The 17,784-nt window shown below is 35.6% G+C and overlaps 1 protein-coding gene across 1 annotated transcript in view; it reads right to left on the bottom strand.

The window, feature by feature from the left end:
* Positions 1–10,268, bottom strand: part of Sntg1 (syntrophin gamma 1) — a 150,228-nt gene extending 139,960 nt beyond the window's left edge. The window contains exons 1-2 of the mRNA XM_042055960.1: positions 10,185–10,268; positions 3,068–3,202 (exon numbers count right to left, since the gene is read on the bottom strand). Coding sequence (XP_041911894.1) covers positions 3,068–3,202; positions 10,185–10,268 — 219 coding nt within the window. The remainder of the gene's footprint in view (positions 1–3,067; positions 3,203–10,184) is intronic.
* Positions 10,269–17,784: the final 7,516 nt, after the last annotated feature.

The raw sequence follows: 17,784 nt of genomic DNA, 5'->3' as shown, positions 1-17,784 counted from the left end.
CTCATATACAAATTGGTTAAATATATCAATGGAATAGAATTAAGGACCCAAAAAGAAGTCCAGATACCTACAGCTGTCATATTTTAACAAAGAAATCAAAACATACACTGCAGAAATGTCAGCATGTTTAAAAAATATATCAGAAAAACTGGATATCAACATGAAACTTGACTCTGAGCCAAAATGAATTCTAGATGGACAGGATGTCTCAATGCTTGGCTGAAAAATTAGAAATTCATAAAAGAAAGAATATAAAATAATAATAGTAATAATAATGATAATAAAAACCCACTTCCGGATATAGGATCAAGTAAGAACTTTCCGTATAAGACACTGGTTGCCAAGTAAAGAAATGGCAAGTGGGGATTCATAAAATTAAAAGTCTTCTGTACCATGAGGAAACTTTTTAATCACTCGAATTATCAAGTCAGAGAAGAGAAACAAAATATTTTTCAGCTCTACATCTAATGTCTAAAATACAAAATAAGCTAAAACTAAAAACAAATGCCAAGAAACCCATTTAAAAAAGTGGGCTGTGAACAGAACAACATGTTCTAAAAAAAATGCAAATGGATTAAAATTGTATGTTTAAGGACGCTGACATCGGGTATTACAGGACTCCATCTTTTTCCTGTCTTAATGGTCAATACCAAGAAAAACAAACACAACAGTGCTGGTGGAGATGTGGAGAAAGGGGAACCCTTAGGCACTGGTGGTGGGAGTGAAAATAGGCACAGTCGCTGTGAAATCAGCGCATTCATTCCATAGAAAGATAGAACTATGTCTACTACGCTAATGGCTATACTACCCTTGGGCAAGTACCCAAACACTTATATCCATATCCATAGATCAGCCACCCATCTGGATACCCAATCCCTAGACCTTAGATACTGGGCAAAACTCTGGGCCCCTCCTGCACCTGCCTCCTGTAAACTACAAGTCCCACTCTGCCCCAAACCTACCCATCTTTCATTACTTTAGAGGCTCTCTTATGCGCAGACTGCTACTGCACAGAGAAAACCAAGAAATAAGTGACCAACTCCCCAGCTCAACAGCCCAATCTCTAGGCCCTTAGTATCAGGGCAAAACCTCAGTTCCCTCCCCCACCTGCCTCAGCTTCACTAACCAGCCAGAAGGCAAGCTACCTGCCTGTGGGAAGGCTGCTCCAAAACCCTCCATCAATCCGACCCTGTAACCTGCAAGTCTCACTTCACCAGTGAAATAAATGACTTCCAGAGACACTGTAAGCAACCTCACAGAGTGGTCCAAGAGTGGCTCCCTAAGATACAGACATATTTCTCTGCTCTCCTCCCTGCAAGAAATTGGACACCAAAAGATCACAAAACGAATAAAAAAAATGGAGTACAGACCTAAACAGAGAACTCTCAACAGAGGAATCTAAAGTGGCTGAAAGACACTTAAGGAAATGTTCGACATCTATAGCCATCATAGAAATGCAAATCAAAACAACACAGAGATTCCATCTTACTCCTGTAAAGAACAGCCAAGATCAAAAACACTGATGAAAACTTATGCTGAAGAGGTTGTGGGGTAAAGGGAACACTCCTGCATTGCTGGTGGGAGAGCAATCTGGTACAGCCCATTTGGATATCAGTGCAGCGATTTCTCAGAAAATTAGGAATCAACCTTCCTCAAGACCCAGTAATACCACTTTTGGGTATATATCCAAAGGATGCTCAACCATGCCACAAGGACATGTGCTCAACTATGTTCATAGCAGCATTGTTTGTCATAGCCCAAACCTGGAAACAACCTAAATGCACCTCGATAAAAGAATGGATAAGAAAAATGTGGTACATTTACACAATGGAGTACTACACAGCAGAAAAAAATGACATCTGGAATTTGCAGGCAAATGGATGGAGCTAGAAAACATTATTTTGAGTGAGGTAACCAAGATCCAGAAAGACAATTATCATATGTACCCACTCATAAGTTGTCTTTTAACATAAAGCAAAGAAAACCAGGCTACAAATCACAATCCCAGAGAACCTAGACAACAGTGAGGACCCTAAGAGGTGAGACAGACATGGATCTAATCTACATGGGAAGTAGAAAATGACAAGATCTCCTGAATAAATTGGGAGAATTGTGACCTTGGGAGAGGGTTGAAAGGGAGGAGAGAGGCAGGGAGGAGAGCAGAGAAAAATGTAGAGCTCAATAAAAATCAAAAAAGAAAGATTTTAGCCGGGCGTGGTGGCGCACGCCTTTAATCCCAGCACTCGGGAGGCAGAAGCAGGCGGATCTCTGTGAGTTCGAGACCAGACTGGTCTACAAGAGCTAGTTCCAGGACAGGCTCCAAAGCCACAGAGAAACCCTGTCTCGAAAAACCAAAAAAAAAAAAAGAAAGATTTTATATTTTATTATCAAGTTTGTGGTATATTGAAATATAGTAAATTAAATTAAATGCATGCTAAGGATGTCTTTCATAGTGTGATGTGGTACTAACAGGTATACCAATTGGTTTATAAAACATTTTATGTTTTTGCTTTTCTCTTGAAGCTAGATTCAGCAGAGCTTCACACATATGTTCGAACAGTGAGTGCCCATTGGTAACTGCTTTTGTGTGATTCTAACCTGAAGGTCTGCATACTCATTCAGCTGCAGTCAAGGGGAAAATAATTCAGTTGAACTCAGTGAGCAGTGCCTTGATTCTCTCTCTCTTCAAGGGCACTGGGAAATGATTTCTACCATCGCATTCAGCACCAATCCTGAGTGGTATTATCTTGATAAACTCAGGGCCGAGAGCATTAGGATGCATAGTTGAAAACTACCCCTGTACTCTTTCATAACGAGAAAATACAGATAGCATTCCCTGCCGTATGAGAACAAGGACTGAGAAGACAAAGAAGGAAGGCTCTACAGTGTGTTGCGGCATAATCAATGTCCTTAAACAAGGACATAGCTTACTGAGCAGTGTGAACACAAATTACCTACAGGATCATTGACTAGTTCCAAAGTGAGAGAAATTATTCAACATTCTCTTTGAAGAAGCATTTTCATCATCAAAAGCACAAGCAAAAATGCCAAAGGGAGAGGTACTTACACCAGAATAGAAAGGCTCACCAGACACACAGAGAACGTCTTGCTCCTGTAGCATCAGCAGATCTCTGGCAAGATGCAGCCGGACTTTAAAAGGTTCCTGATTACCATCTTGTAGCAAGCAAACCCCTGTCTTCGACTTTAGATAAAAAGAACAAGAAAGAGAAAAATGCTCAATTCATGGGTTATGATTCTCAGAACTACTGACAGCAAAGTGTGATGGGTAACATTTTCGAGCCAAGGGCAATGCTTTCAGTTGCCCACACATGACTTTACAGACGTGCTAAAGAATGGATAACTTCGAGCAATATGGAAGTATAGATAACTGGGGCTATGCTAGAGAGACCACACAGAGACACAGGAGGAAAGACTGCATCAAAAGTGCTTTGTTACATGAAGAAATGATGGAAATATTGAGTTAAAATATGAAAGTAATAGGTACATTGAGATCTGTTTCATATTGAATGGAGTTCAGCCTTTTGGTGTTTGTAAGTTATAGTTTGGTTGTCACTTTTGGTTGTGAGCACATAATTATGTTTGTGCTCACAATCACACACGGAGATTTGAACCTATAAAGAGGTAAAGATGAGGGTTTGAAAACTTTATGAATGAGCAGAAATATTTATAGACAAATTTACTATAAACTAGAAGAGTTTTATTTAAAGCTCATGTTTTTGCTTGACACATTTTTTGGAAATGTGTGAACAGACTGAATACTTTTAAGTTTGTCCTTTCTCATTTTATTGTGAATCAAGAAGACAACAGGAACAAAGACTACTTCAAAAGCTGGTCCTTTTCTTTAATAATTACTGGTCATACTTGGCTTAATGAATTAATATCCAGCAATGTGTACTCATCTTATTTAATAAGAGTATGTAGTTAAATAAATAATACCAAGCTTGATCTTGGAACAAGATTATACATGGACATTAGTTGCTCTGTTTCCCAAGAATGTCTTATAGTGTTTATACAAATACATTTAACATATAATATTGGTGCTTTCAATATTACTCTTTTGTGTGGGTCATGATAAACAGATGAATTTGTTTATTTTTTGCAAAAAGAACTAAATCTAGATATTTAATATTCAGGACATAGAGCAACTTCAAAGCTTTTTTAGAGTTTGTTGATATTTTATAGCAACCAATTATAAGAACACCACAGGAAAAATGGACCAGAAAATATTTGTAGGCGTTTTCAAAAACTGTTGAAAATTTTGAAATTTTTATCCTAATCCCAACATGAAATTCATTCAATAATTTTTGCAACTGAAATCAGAAACTCAGATGATAATTTTTCAAATCAGCCATCATGATACACAAAATTCAAAGGTGTATTAATTTCATATTTATAAACTAGGTAAGTATAGTATAAAATATTAAAGTGACTTGTTTTTTAAAATAAAACCACTATATTTTCATAGGAGCAGAACTTTGTAGGTACAGTAAAAACACTAAAGCTCATAACAATTAGTAGCATGGAATATAAGTTAAATTTTTTATCAGTGTGCATTGGCTTCATGTGATGTGATAGTATATGTAATGCAAAGTGACCTGTTGTATGTTAGAATCAAGTCTTCAGTAAGTCTCACAAAGAAACCCGGGAGCAGCATGCCAGAAACACCTCAGGCTATGTATATATTTGATATGGAATTGATTTTTGTTTGCCAGGGTTTCACAATCCTCTTGTTTTTCCTTTGAATAGGAATCAGTGTTCTGGGTAATAAACCCCACTATTACTATTGAAAATAAATTTTTACCACAGTGTATATTCTGATTATAGTTTCCCCTACTGCATTTCTTCCAAGATCTTTCCCACATCCCCAGCTGTCCAACTTTACACCTCCATATATTATTTTTCTCTCTCTTTAGGAAGAAACCTCAAAAAGATCATTTAAAAAGAATCATACATAAAGATACATAGCCATAAAACACACACAAACAAAACACATAAAGACATAGAAGCTAAAACCATAATATACAAAGTACCACTAAGATTTTTAAAAGCCCAAATGAAGCAATATGAGGTTTAAAAAAGAAAGCAAGTAAAATCTACAAAAGTAACATTGAGTTGTTTCATATTGACCAATTACTATTGAGCACAGGACCAACCCCAAAGTGTGATTTATGTGTCCTTTGAGACTCCATAATGGAAAATTTATTTTTCTTTTGCAAAGAGTTGCAAATTGGAGATACCGTCTTAGGATTGGGAGCTCATGCCTAATTCCCCCTCTCGACTCTGGGACAAAATTAGGATAAATCTGTGCAGGAGCTGTGCATTCTGACAAAGCTGTGAAGTCATATGTGCATTAGCCCCCTCATGTCTGGAAATCACTCTTTCCAGTAAGCCATCTAGCTGCTCTAATTCTTACGATCTTTTCACCTCCCTTTCCACATAGCCCCCTGATTAATTCAAGAACAAGTGTCTTGAATGCTCGCACTCTCTGCACATTGTCTTATTGTGGGCCTCTGTAACAGTTCCCATTTACTTCAAGAGAAATCTTTGATGATGACAGCTGAGTGAAGCTCTGATCTACAGGTATAGTAAGATATCACTAAGGAGTCATTTTATTGCTATGTTACTTCAGCAGTACTTGGTTTTGCCTAGGTTTATGAACCATCTAGTCTCAGGTTCTTAACAATCTAAGCAACGTTGGTTATGGGCTTCCTCTTGAGGAATGGGCTTTAAATCCAAACTGAGAGTGGTTAGTTACACCCACATTTGTACAACTGTAGCCTACAAACAGATCACTACTGTAGACTGAAAGATTTATAGGTGGGTTGATGATTATTTTTCTCCTTTGTTCAATGAATATTGGTCAGCAGAGATGAAGGATATAGTTCTATAGTTTCATAGAAGAGTAGCTCAACTACTCTTCTCTGTGTTCAAGAAGAAATATAAATATCTTCTTCAACAATAGAGCCTTACCCTCAGTTGGTAGAGAGCAACTAACAGCCTTGGCAATAGCTCAAGTTGTTAGGGGTTTCCATGGGATCCCTTTGGCCAACAACTGAATTATATATAAACCAATCGTGACACTATGTTTTGCCATGGGCCGTGCATTATTGAGAGCAGATGGTAATTAATATTCAAGGTGTCAACACGCCAGGAGGAAAGCTTTCTGATGGGAAAATCTCATTAGGAAAGGCCACGAGGCTACAGACTTTGGAATATCTTCTGCTTTTGTCTGTAACTTCACCTGTGCTGCTGCAAATTTCCCTTTATCACATGTGTTTGTCTCATGAGTACATCACAACCCACTGGGCATTTTCATCTGTGGATTGTCTAGAAGATGATTCCTCCTTAACATGTATTGCATAATTAATATCAATAATGTTAGCTTTTAGGGAATTCTGATGATTAAAAATGAATACAAAAAATGGCACAAAGTTAAAGTTTATGAGCTACTCCTAGGAGATGTTTTACATCACAGCTTAGGTTGACAGGAAACTGGTGGAGTTTTCCCCAGCTGCCAGGAGAGCTGTGCACTATCAGCTGACATCAAACTTCAAAATAGCTTTACATTAAACTAGATGCCTTGCTTATGGTTTGTAAGAAAAACTATTCCTAGAAATGCAATCTAGTTTACAAGGATATATAGCCAAGCTGTCTGATTTGTTGAGCCAGAGTTAAAAGTGCAAAGCAACCTAACAGCTGCACACACTTTCATTACGTGGGATGACGGTTATCCTAGGACAGTAATTAATACGGCTTTTGTTCAGAAACACCGCAGGAAGAGAAGATCTTGCTGGTCCGTGCTGCAAAAAAAGTAATTTGACCTCATTTCCCTGAGGAGTAGTTATGTTTCCTTTTTTATCATCTAGAGTTATACGCAGGACAGGAAGTACACTCTGAGATTTAAAACGCTACTAGTGTCACCATGCCTCGGGGAGTGTCGACTAAGCTGGTACTAAAAGATTGACAGCACTATGGGCCTACACTATGACATTTATGACACATCAAACATGGCACTCACTGAGTCCAAAAAAGCCCAGCATTGTACAACTACTGTTCAGATAACTATTTTCTTGAGAGTTCTTGGATGTATTTTTCTGTTTTATTTTCATTATTTAATTTTTCTGTTGATGTGGAGTGAAAATAAATGTATTTGGGAGGGGTAAGAAATATTTAAAATATAATTCAAAAATACATAAGTTTAGGAAAATTGCTTTAGCAGACACTTAGCACCTACAACCACTCTAGCTGTGAGCAATTAGCTAGGTAAAAGACATAAATTTTCTTTCATCAAGCCAGCTTTTTATTCAATTAGATAGCCGATGATAATCTACAAAATAAGCAGTCTATTATACCATTAGGGATATCTTGCTAAGCTAATCATTATTGTGATCACAAGCTTTATAGTGTGTAGTACTACTGTTTGCTCTAATTCCTTGGTTCAGCCACTAAGGTAATCAGTGTGGAATAGCTTCCAAAATATAAAAACAGATCTACCATAGATAGACCCATCAATACAACTCCTTGGTCTATACCAAAAAAAAAATAGATAGTTATAGTTTTCCTTAGTTATGATAAAAGATTAAGTAAATAGAAATATTGTAACTGTAATTCTTGCTTGATACTTGTTTTGTTATATGGAATTTTACTATGTTAAAATTAAAGCCATCCTTTTTGTTTAAACAGAAAAGTGGAAATGGTGAGGGAGGTCCTTCTGTCTATGTGTTGCTTTCATTGGTTAATGAATAAAGAAACTGCCTTAGCCTGTTGATAGGGCAGAACTTAGGTAGGCAGGGAAAACTAAATGGCATGGTGGGAAAAAGAAGGAAGAGTTAGGAAGAAGCCATTGAGCCACCAGAGACAGAAGCTGGGAATTTTACCGGGTAAGCCAGAGCCACATGGCAATATACAGATTAAGAGAAATGGGTTGAATTAATATAAGAGTTGGCTAATAAGAAGTTAGAGCTAATGGGCAAAGTAGTGTTTTAATGAATACAATTTCTGTGTGGTTATTTCGGGGCTCAGCTAACCAGACGGCCAGGATGAACAAGCGGTTCCTTGCAACACCCTACAGAGTACTTCAGAGCCCTGGGAGGATCTCCAAATTGAATCAGCAATGAGGAAGATATGAGGGCTACCTTTGTGGTACCTGAAGGATCATGCGAGTTTCTAGAGGAAGGCAATGAACAGTCCTAACAGCAGTGATGTCTATAAATGATATCAATGATGAGCATGGCACAACAGTCCTAAGGGGACAGCAGGAACATACATAACTTGGCAGTAACCAATAACTCTCTAATTGTACTTAAGACCTATCCAAAAGAAGGAGAATGACCATGAATGGGAATGGAAACCTAATTGACTACATAGTGATGGCAAAGTCACAATTATTGGAGGATAATCAATCAACTACTAGTGTACTAAACCAGCATAATCCCTAACAACAATCTGTAAACATTTGTCCTTACACGGATAGATAAGTGTACTCTTCACCATTCATCAAGTAAACTTTCCTTTGTTTCAGATGGAGATTAGTACAGAAAACCACAACCAATTAAAATGTAGAGTTTTAAAGCCCAATCCCAACTGATATGTCTGTGTAACATTTCCGCACCTAAGATACATGGAATATTATAGAAGAGGAGGTAGAAAGAAGGTAACAGCCAAAAGGTCATGGACTTTGATGTGCAAATTGTGATTGTATCTTCTAGCAACAAGGACACCAAGGAACATGCCAAAGTGTATGGAGAAAAGCTCAGGTGGCCTCAACCCTACAGAAAGAACTATAGGTTGGGATCAGAATAGGTGGCCTTTCCCAAGAAGGGGCATATTAATTCATTGTCTAGTGTCAAGCAAACAGTACTGAAAACTTAAATACAAATAACATTAAAGGGACTTTTCAGTTATATTTATGAATATATATATATATGTGTGTGTGTATACATGTGTGTATACAGTAACAATGAAAAAAGACACCATGAATTTAAAAGAGAGTAGGAAGGGTAATATAGGAGGGACTAGAGAGAGGAAAGGAAAGAGATAAATATTGTCATTAAAAAATAATCTCAAAAAGAAAAAATAAGAAAAGAGAAATCAATATTAGTTACTAAACGTGCTTTTAAATGGAAACTATCTTATCAGGTTTTTTAAATTTCATTACAAGCAAGAGACCTCAGTTCCAATTGGTAACAATCTTTATTTTTTAAATTTATTTTTATTTTATGTATATAAATATTGTGTCCATATGTATTTCTGTGTTTTACTTGAGTGTCTGGTATCTTCAGAAGTGAGAATAAAGTATTGACTGCCCTAGAAGAGAGCTAAGGATTATTGTAAACTACAACGCAGTTGCTAGGAACTGAACCACTATGATTTTAACTATTGAGCCATCTCTCTAATTTCCCTTGGTAGCATTTCTGATCTCAATGACTTTACTATTTGTTTTTGCCTTTAGTTAATATAAATTGTCAAGAGTAAGTAGGCTTATTTAGTATATCTTAGGCTCTGATATAATTTACAGCAACATAGTACCTTAAAGAGACTTAAATTTATTCTAAAGCATTCAAAGTTATATGTCATAACTAAATAATTAAAAACTTTTGGCATCTCATAGAAATACTTGATATTCTTAAAGCAAAGTAATTGCTATACTGAATTTTTGATTATTTCTGGACTATTAATTTTAAATACTGCCTTTGAGTCATCAGCAGAGATTTGAAGATTTTCGGGATATCTCACAGATTTGTGGTCCTGAAGATCCAGACAGGTGTGAAACATACATTGTCCCATGTTGGGCAGGAACAGTCTTCTAGAGCTGTGTTATAATGGTTTACTATTTCATTTTACTCTTGCCATTCTACTTAATAAGTTAACTCATCCCAAACTGTAGCACAGCTCTCAAGAACCATTCTCTGCAGAGAATATCACATGCATACCATGACATCACCCGCTCTGACAGATGTGAACCAACACAGCACAACTGACAGGAAAAAGGCAAAAAAACTCAACTCCACAACTAAAAATAAATAGCATGAACACAAACAATAGAACAAACAGGAAAAGGTAAAAATAAACAACAATAAAAAAGCAGGAATGAACATCTAAATGAGATACGGTACAATTTAGGAATTAATCATAGAGAGGATGACAGCAGATTCATACCTCACCTTCTCCAGATCCAACCTCCCCAGTCTCATTTCCCTGTCTGTAGCAGAAACTTTCAGACACTCTCCTGTCCTTGCTGAACTCATTTTCAATGAATCACAAAGATTTTCCCCTCTGATCTTTCTTTCCCCATCTCATCCAGTTATCCCATCCTCCAACACCAGAAGTCACTGGAAACACACATGAAAAGCAAACCATTGAAACAGGTAAGCCAACTTAAGGCATTCACCCATCCTCCTTTCTCTCCAAATCAAATGCCCCACTCTCATCTCTCGCTCTCGAGCAGGGCACCAGCTGTGGTCCCCACCACCACATTTCTTGTGCATCTTACATGTCATCCACTCCTAACCTTCCTCCCCCATCTTGTTCTTTACTAGCCCCAACCTCTAGCTAACCCGTAGGCCACAATTGATATTGTAGCAGGTGAGCTGTCTGTAGATCATCTGTCTCTTCTTTTCCTCTAATTAAAGCCCCAATTATAATTAACAACACAATAGCAGACTTTCTGGGATAACTTCTTTTCACTTCCCCCATACAAAAGAGACTAAATAAGCTCATCTTGGTTGAACACTCTGCTCTCCTACCTCCTGTGAACCCCGTTAGGCCCCTTAACATATCCCCATTCCTAATTATAAGCTCCCATTCCCAGAACTGTGCTTTATTTAGATCAACCAGTGCCCTCAATGAGATCAAATCCAAAGATAATTTTCTACTAGACAACGCACAGGTATCACACTCTGAAAATCAAGAGAGGAAACAGAAACCAGGGAACAAAACATCCACCAAAAAAAAGACAAATCCAGAAATCAGTACCTAGATTTATAATCAACTTAATATCGGAAGCCAAGATGCCAGCATAAAAACACAATCAATAAGAGACAGGGCAATGTATTTCCATTTTATCCAGCTATCCTACCATATCACACCATGAATATTCCAACATATCTGAAGTATGAGAAAAATATTTTAAAACTGCCTATAAGAAGAGGTCCTAAAAATGAAATTAATAAGCCCCTTAAAGAAATGCAGAAAATCACAGTTAAAGGAAATGAATAAAACTGTTCATGATATGGAAAAGGTAAGAGAATCAATAAAAATGAAGTGAATTATGAAAAAAATTGTTTCTAACAGGAACTACAGAGGCAAGCTTCACGAAGAGAATACAAGAGATGAAAGAGAGAATTTCAGGCATTGAAGGTGTGATAGAAAAAAAGGGATACTTAGGTCAAAAATTTTAAATCAAAAACATTCTAATACAAAGTATCCAGTAACTCTGAGACACTATGAAAAGATCAAATCTATAGTGATAAGGCTAACAGAATAAGAATAAATAAGGGTCAAAACACAGAAAATATCTTCAACAAAATCATAGGAGAAAAATTTCATAAGCTAAAGAAGGAGATGTCTAAAAATGTATAAGAATCTTAAAGGATGCCAAGTAGATTGGAACAGAAAAAAAAAGTCCAGCCACCACAAAATAATCAAAACACTAATACTACAGAACAAAGAAAGAATAAAAAAAATCTGTAGGAGAAAAAGAGCAAGTAACATATAAATGCAAACCTAATAGAACTACACATAATTTCTGAATGGAGATGGTAAAATAAAAAAGGGCCTAGATAGATGTCCTACAGACTCTAAGAAGGCACAAATGTCAGCCAAAACTACTATCTTCAGCAACACTTTCAGTCACCAGGAAGGAGAAAAAGATATTCCACAGTGAAAACAAATTTTAACAATGTCTGTCTACAAGTTTATTCCTACAGAAAGTACTAGAAGTAAAACTCCAACCTAAGGAGGTTAACTACATAGAGGAAAACATATGAAATAAATAATCTCACACCATCAAAATCAAAACAAAATCACACACATGCTCTCTCTCTCTTTCTCTCTCTCTCTCTCTCTCTCTCTCTCTCTCTCTCTCTCTCACACACACACACACACACACACACATTTACACACACCTTGAAAACCATAGCCAACAAAAATAACAGGAATCAGTAATCATTGGTAATTGATACATTTAAATATTTGTTTCAATCCTCCAACAAAAAGACCCAGAGAAACAGAATAGATGCCTCCCCCAAAACACACTCCTGATGCATCCAAGAAAAACAAGTCAACAACAGTTTTAGACATCACCTGAGGCTAACATGTAGGAAAAAAGATATTATAAATAAATGGGCCTAAGAAGCAAGCTGGCATAGCCATTTTAGTATCTGATAAGACAGACTTCTAATTGAAACTAATGAAAAGATATAGCGAAAGATACCACATATTCACCAAAAAAAAAAAAATTCTCCAAGAAGGCATTGCAATTTTTCACGTCTATTTCTCATACATAAATGCAACCACATTTATAAAAGAAATGCTACTACAGCATACCTAACCTATTGACTTTCACATATTGATAGTGGGAGACTTCATTGAACCACCCTTTACCAATGGACAGAATATCCAGACAAAAATCTAAACAGAGAAATGCTGGAATTAACACATGTTATAAACCAAAGGAATCTAACAAATATTGATAGGAAAGTTCACCCACACACAAAAGAATATACATTCTCAACATATTCTAGAACTTTCTCTGAAATTGACCACATACACAAAGCAAGTCCCAACAGATACAGGAAATAATTCCCTACATTCTGTCAGACTGTGAGGGTTAAGATCTATTAAACGTCAGGATCAAAAGAAAGCTTACAAACTCTTGGTAACTAAATAACAATCTATAGAATATAAAAGGAGTCAAAACAGAAATAAAGGAAGAAATTAATAGACTATCTGGAATTCAAGGAAAAAGAATAAACTACATAACCAATCATATGGGATACATTGAAAACAGTTCTAAGATGCAAATTCAGAGCATTAAATGATTACACAAAAAATTAGAAAAATCTCATAATAACCTAACAGTACACTAAAAGATCTAGAACAAAAACAAACAATCACACATGAGAAATAAATGGCTAGAAATAATCAAGCTTAAGGCTAAAGTCAATAAAAGCTTTTATAGGTTTTATAGACTCAAAACGAACAATACAATGAGTCAATGAAACAAGGAGTTGGTTCCTTGAGAAAATCAACATGATAGACTAAGCTTTATGAATATTAACTAAAAAATAGAGAGAGAATATCCAAATCAACAAAATCAGAAACAAAAACTGGAGAGCAAGTAAATACAGAGATTCATTAAGTCAAACTTTAAAAGCCTATACTTAACAAATTGGAAAATGTAAAAGAAATGGATGATTTTCTTGATAGGTATCCTTTAACCCTACAAAATCAAGATCAGATAAGCAATTTATACTTATTTATTACAGTACTTGAAGTCTTACCTAGAGCAAAAGACAACTGAAGAAGACCACTGGGAAACAAATTGCAAAGGTAAAAGTCAAAGTATTTTTATTTGCACATGAAATAATTGTTTACATAAGTGATCCAAAAAATTCCACTGGGGAACTCCTAGAGCTAATAAGCACTTTCAGCAAAGTAGTCTGATACAAAATTAACTCACAAAAATCAGTAGTCCTTCTTTATATAAACGTTACAAATGGTTTGAGACAGAAATCAGAGAAACACCACCATCCACAATAGCCTCAAATAATATGAAATATTTTGAATTAACTTTGACTAGTCATGTAAGACACTTGCATGAAAAAAACTTCAAGAATTCGAAGAGGGGACATGAAAATGATACCCAAAAATAGAAAGATTTTCCATATGTAGAATTAACAAAGTAAAAATGGCTATTCTACCAAAAGAAATCTTCAGATTCATGGCAATCCACTTTAAAAAAATTACAATATAATTCTCTACAGATCTTGAAATCACAATTCTCAGCTTCATATGAGAGCCCAAAAAGAAATTCCAGGATAGCTAAAACAATCCTGAAAAACAGAATAACTGCTTGAGGTATCACCATCCCATTTTTAACATTGTACTACAAACCTATAGTAAGAAAAGCATCATCATATTGGTACAAATAGATATGTTGTCCATTGGGATTGAACTGAAGACACAGACATAAGTATAGATATATATGAACATCTGATTTCTTTATAACGAGGCCGGAAATAAACTCTTGGAATAAAGGAGAGCATCTTCAACAAATGGTTGAGCTCAAGCTGTATGTCTGCATATAGAAAAATGCAAATAGATTCATACTTACTCTCATTTATTAATTGTTTCTCTCAGTGTCTGTGCTGCTGGGGTTATATTTAGGATGTGCTCTCCTGTGCAAATGTGTTCAATTGTACTTCCCACTTTCTCTTCTATGAGGTTCAGTGTGGTGGTTTTATGTTAAGGTCTTTGATCCATTTGGACTTGAATTTTGTGTACATTAATAGATTTTCATTCTTCTACATGTTGATATCTTTTATGCCAGCACCATTTGTTGACTATGCTTTCTTATTCCTTCATTGGTGGTCAGACTACAAAGTGGTACAGTCACTTTGGTTATCAGTATGGTAATTTCTCAGAAAATTGGAAAACAGCCTAACTCAAGACCCAGCAATACCATTTTTGCTTATGTACCCAAAGGAGGTTCAATTATACCACAAAGACATGTACTCAGCTATGTTCATAGCAGTATTATTTGTCATAGCCAGAACCTGGAAACAACCTAAATGCTACTCAACCGAAGAATGGATAATGAAAATGTGGTACATTTACATAATGTAGTAAAATAATGACATCTTGAAAATTGTAGGCAAATGGATGAATCTAGAAAATATCATATGTAGTGAGATAACCCAGACTCAGAAAGACAAATATCATATGTACTCACTCATAAGTGGCTTTTAGACATAACAGAAAGAAAAACCAACCTACAATTCACAATCCCAGACAAACCTAGACAACAAGAGGACCCTAAGATAGACATACATGGATCTAAGCTAAAAATAAGTAGAAAAAGATAAGATCTCCTTAGAAAATTGGGAGTATTGGGATCATGGGAGAGTATAGAAGGGGAGAGGAGAGGAAGAAAGGGAAGTGAAGAAAAATATATTGCTCAATAAAAACAATTTAAAGTAAATAAATAATAATAAATAAAAAATAAAATGTATTCTGGTGTTAATGAGCCTTTTCCCTAGGAAAAGTTTCATGTTCATAGAGTCTGGTCAACGTTTTCTGGTTACAACCTGCAACAGGCAGAAATTTTTTTGACTTACCTCCTCACAGGTAGTTCTGAAATCCATGTGCTGTGGCACTCTGAAGGATGTGGTCTGTAAAGACAGAAAGAGTGAGTTTTACAAGCAGCATGGAGGGCAACACAGACATAGCACAAGAAACCAAATACTGCTGTGGGAAAAGTATAAACAGCCAGCTATAAGAAGCAAAACCATAGGGAAAAGGAGACATTTAAGATGTTCACTTCAACCTTTGGCGAGGTATGGACAACTCCCAATCATCTAGTGTAATGGAGAAATTCCCAATCCCTCCACCTGTCTTATAGGATATTTGTCCATGTGATTAGGCTTGTTTCTCAGGTTCTTCCTATTTGTACCGTTTATTTTGAAACCTCAGTTTTTGAGAGGAGAACTTCAAAAGGTATAATTAAATGTTGCCTTTCATCTGCTTCTTGAATCAAAGGTGAATTAATTTTACTCTTTGTCACTGAAATGTTACATGCATGAATTATTATCTCTAAAACTTCAACTTTTATTCAGAAAATTATGATGCAATAAAGCAAGTTACTCATCAGTTTGCATGATAATAAGACAATTGAAAATAGAAATATTCAACATTTTCACATAGAGGTGACTGTATAACTAAGTGATGACGACAGATTTAAATGCATACAATGTTTTAAAACTTTTATTTTAGCATTCTCTTTCCAATATATTTTGAAGTTAAGAAAACCAAGCATTTACAAAGAAAAACATTTCTATATTATAAAATAAAAGTGTCCAGCTAAATATAATGATTACACAAGGAAAATTTCAGAGAAAAATGTTTAGTCTTCAAAATAGAAAACACTCCACTACTTAAAAATTACTGTCTTTGAAGGAGTAAAGTTCTTCTCCTGTGTCACAATGTGTTGTATAAGATTAAGGAACACTTGATCAAGCAAGTGCAGAAAAACAGTATGGGAAGAGCCTTCACTCTCATTGATTTCTTGGCTTCCACAGAATTGAAATTTGCAATTATCCAGTAAAAATAAATAGATAGATAGATGATAGATAGATAGATAGATAGATAGATAGATAGATAGATAGATAGATAGATGATAGATTGATTGATAAATAAACAAACTTAGGTATTTTATGTGACATATAAAGTATACAGAATATGTTTTGTGGATGTAAACCTAATATTATTTTACTAAAATATGTAAGAAGATAGTTTGTCCTATATTAAAACAAGAAATCATAGCCATTAAAAAGCAGCCTAATGACAGAGGTGCTCTTTTTTCTGCAAATAAAAACACTTGTATTGCTTATAAAAACAGAAAGAGAAGCATATAGACCTAAGTTCAACACATCTCATACAAATTAATAATAATAATAACAATTAGAAGAAAAAGAACAAGAAAAACAAGAACAAAATGAAGAAGGAGGAGGAGGTGGAGGAGGAGGAAGAGGAGGAGGAGGAGGAAGACAGCATTTCTCTTCAGCATTAGGAACATGGAATCAGGCAAAGTAAAATCCCAAGCCCTTTTATGTGTACTATTAAGTCACTGTATGAAATCACACCATTTTGTTCATGTAGGGAATTATTGCTTAGAATTTCCTCTTAGAACCATCTTTATTTTTGACCTTTAAGTTTGGGTATGCTGGGTATTCATTTTACTTTATTCCAGAAATTAAGACTCCAATTTTGAAGTCAAGATAGCTTTAAAATATTTATGTTGGTCCCAGAATTAAATGTCTCTCTGCAGTCAAAAACATCGAAGAAAGCACAATAGCATACAAAATCGAGAGTCTTTGTGTATTCCCCATCTTTTCATGGCCCATTATGAATTTTTTATTCTATTTTTTCTTTAAGAACCTCAGCTTAATATCCTTAAATTAATTTTTTATTCATGGCTCTATCGATCTTTTATTCTCTCTGTCTCAAGTCCATGTACATTTATCTAACATATTATGGCATGTTTAGAGGCCTCTTTTGTCTGACTCTGTCTTTGCTCTCTATCTCTAATTCTTTTCTGCACAGGTGCACCTTTTTAAAGTGCTAAGAAGGCATGACTAACACTAGTACTGAGGCTTTGCCTGTTGCTTCCCATCCAAAAGGGCAGAGGCATGATCACTCCCTCTGCAAGGCATGCTCACTACCCCAGCTCCAAGAATGCAGTGGACCTATTAATCTACTAATAGCATGCTACACACAAATCTCATTTTTGCATTTTTTTAGGTTTTCCTAATATTGATATACATTAACAAATGTTGGACTGTGTTTTCATTTCCTGGATACCCAGAACCACATAATCACACAAAACTGCATTAATTACAACACTGTTTGACCAATGATGCAGGTGAATTCCTAGTTATTTCTTACATCTTAAATTAACCCATTTGTATTAATTGATGTATTGCCATGAGGATGTGTCTTACTGATAATGTTCTGGCCTCTTTCTCCTTTGGTGGCTGCATAGCA

Source organism: Arvicola amphibius, chromosome 11, assembly GCF_903992535.2.
Source record: "Arvicola amphibius chromosome 11, mArvAmp1.2, whole genome shotgun sequence".
NCBI classification, from domain to species: domain Eukaryota; kingdom Metazoa; phylum Chordata; class Mammalia; order Rodentia; family Cricetidae; genus Arvicola; species Arvicola amphibius.
The sequence above is the reverse complement of the archived record's forward strand: the minus strand, read 5'-3'. Positions and strand labels throughout refer to the sequence as shown.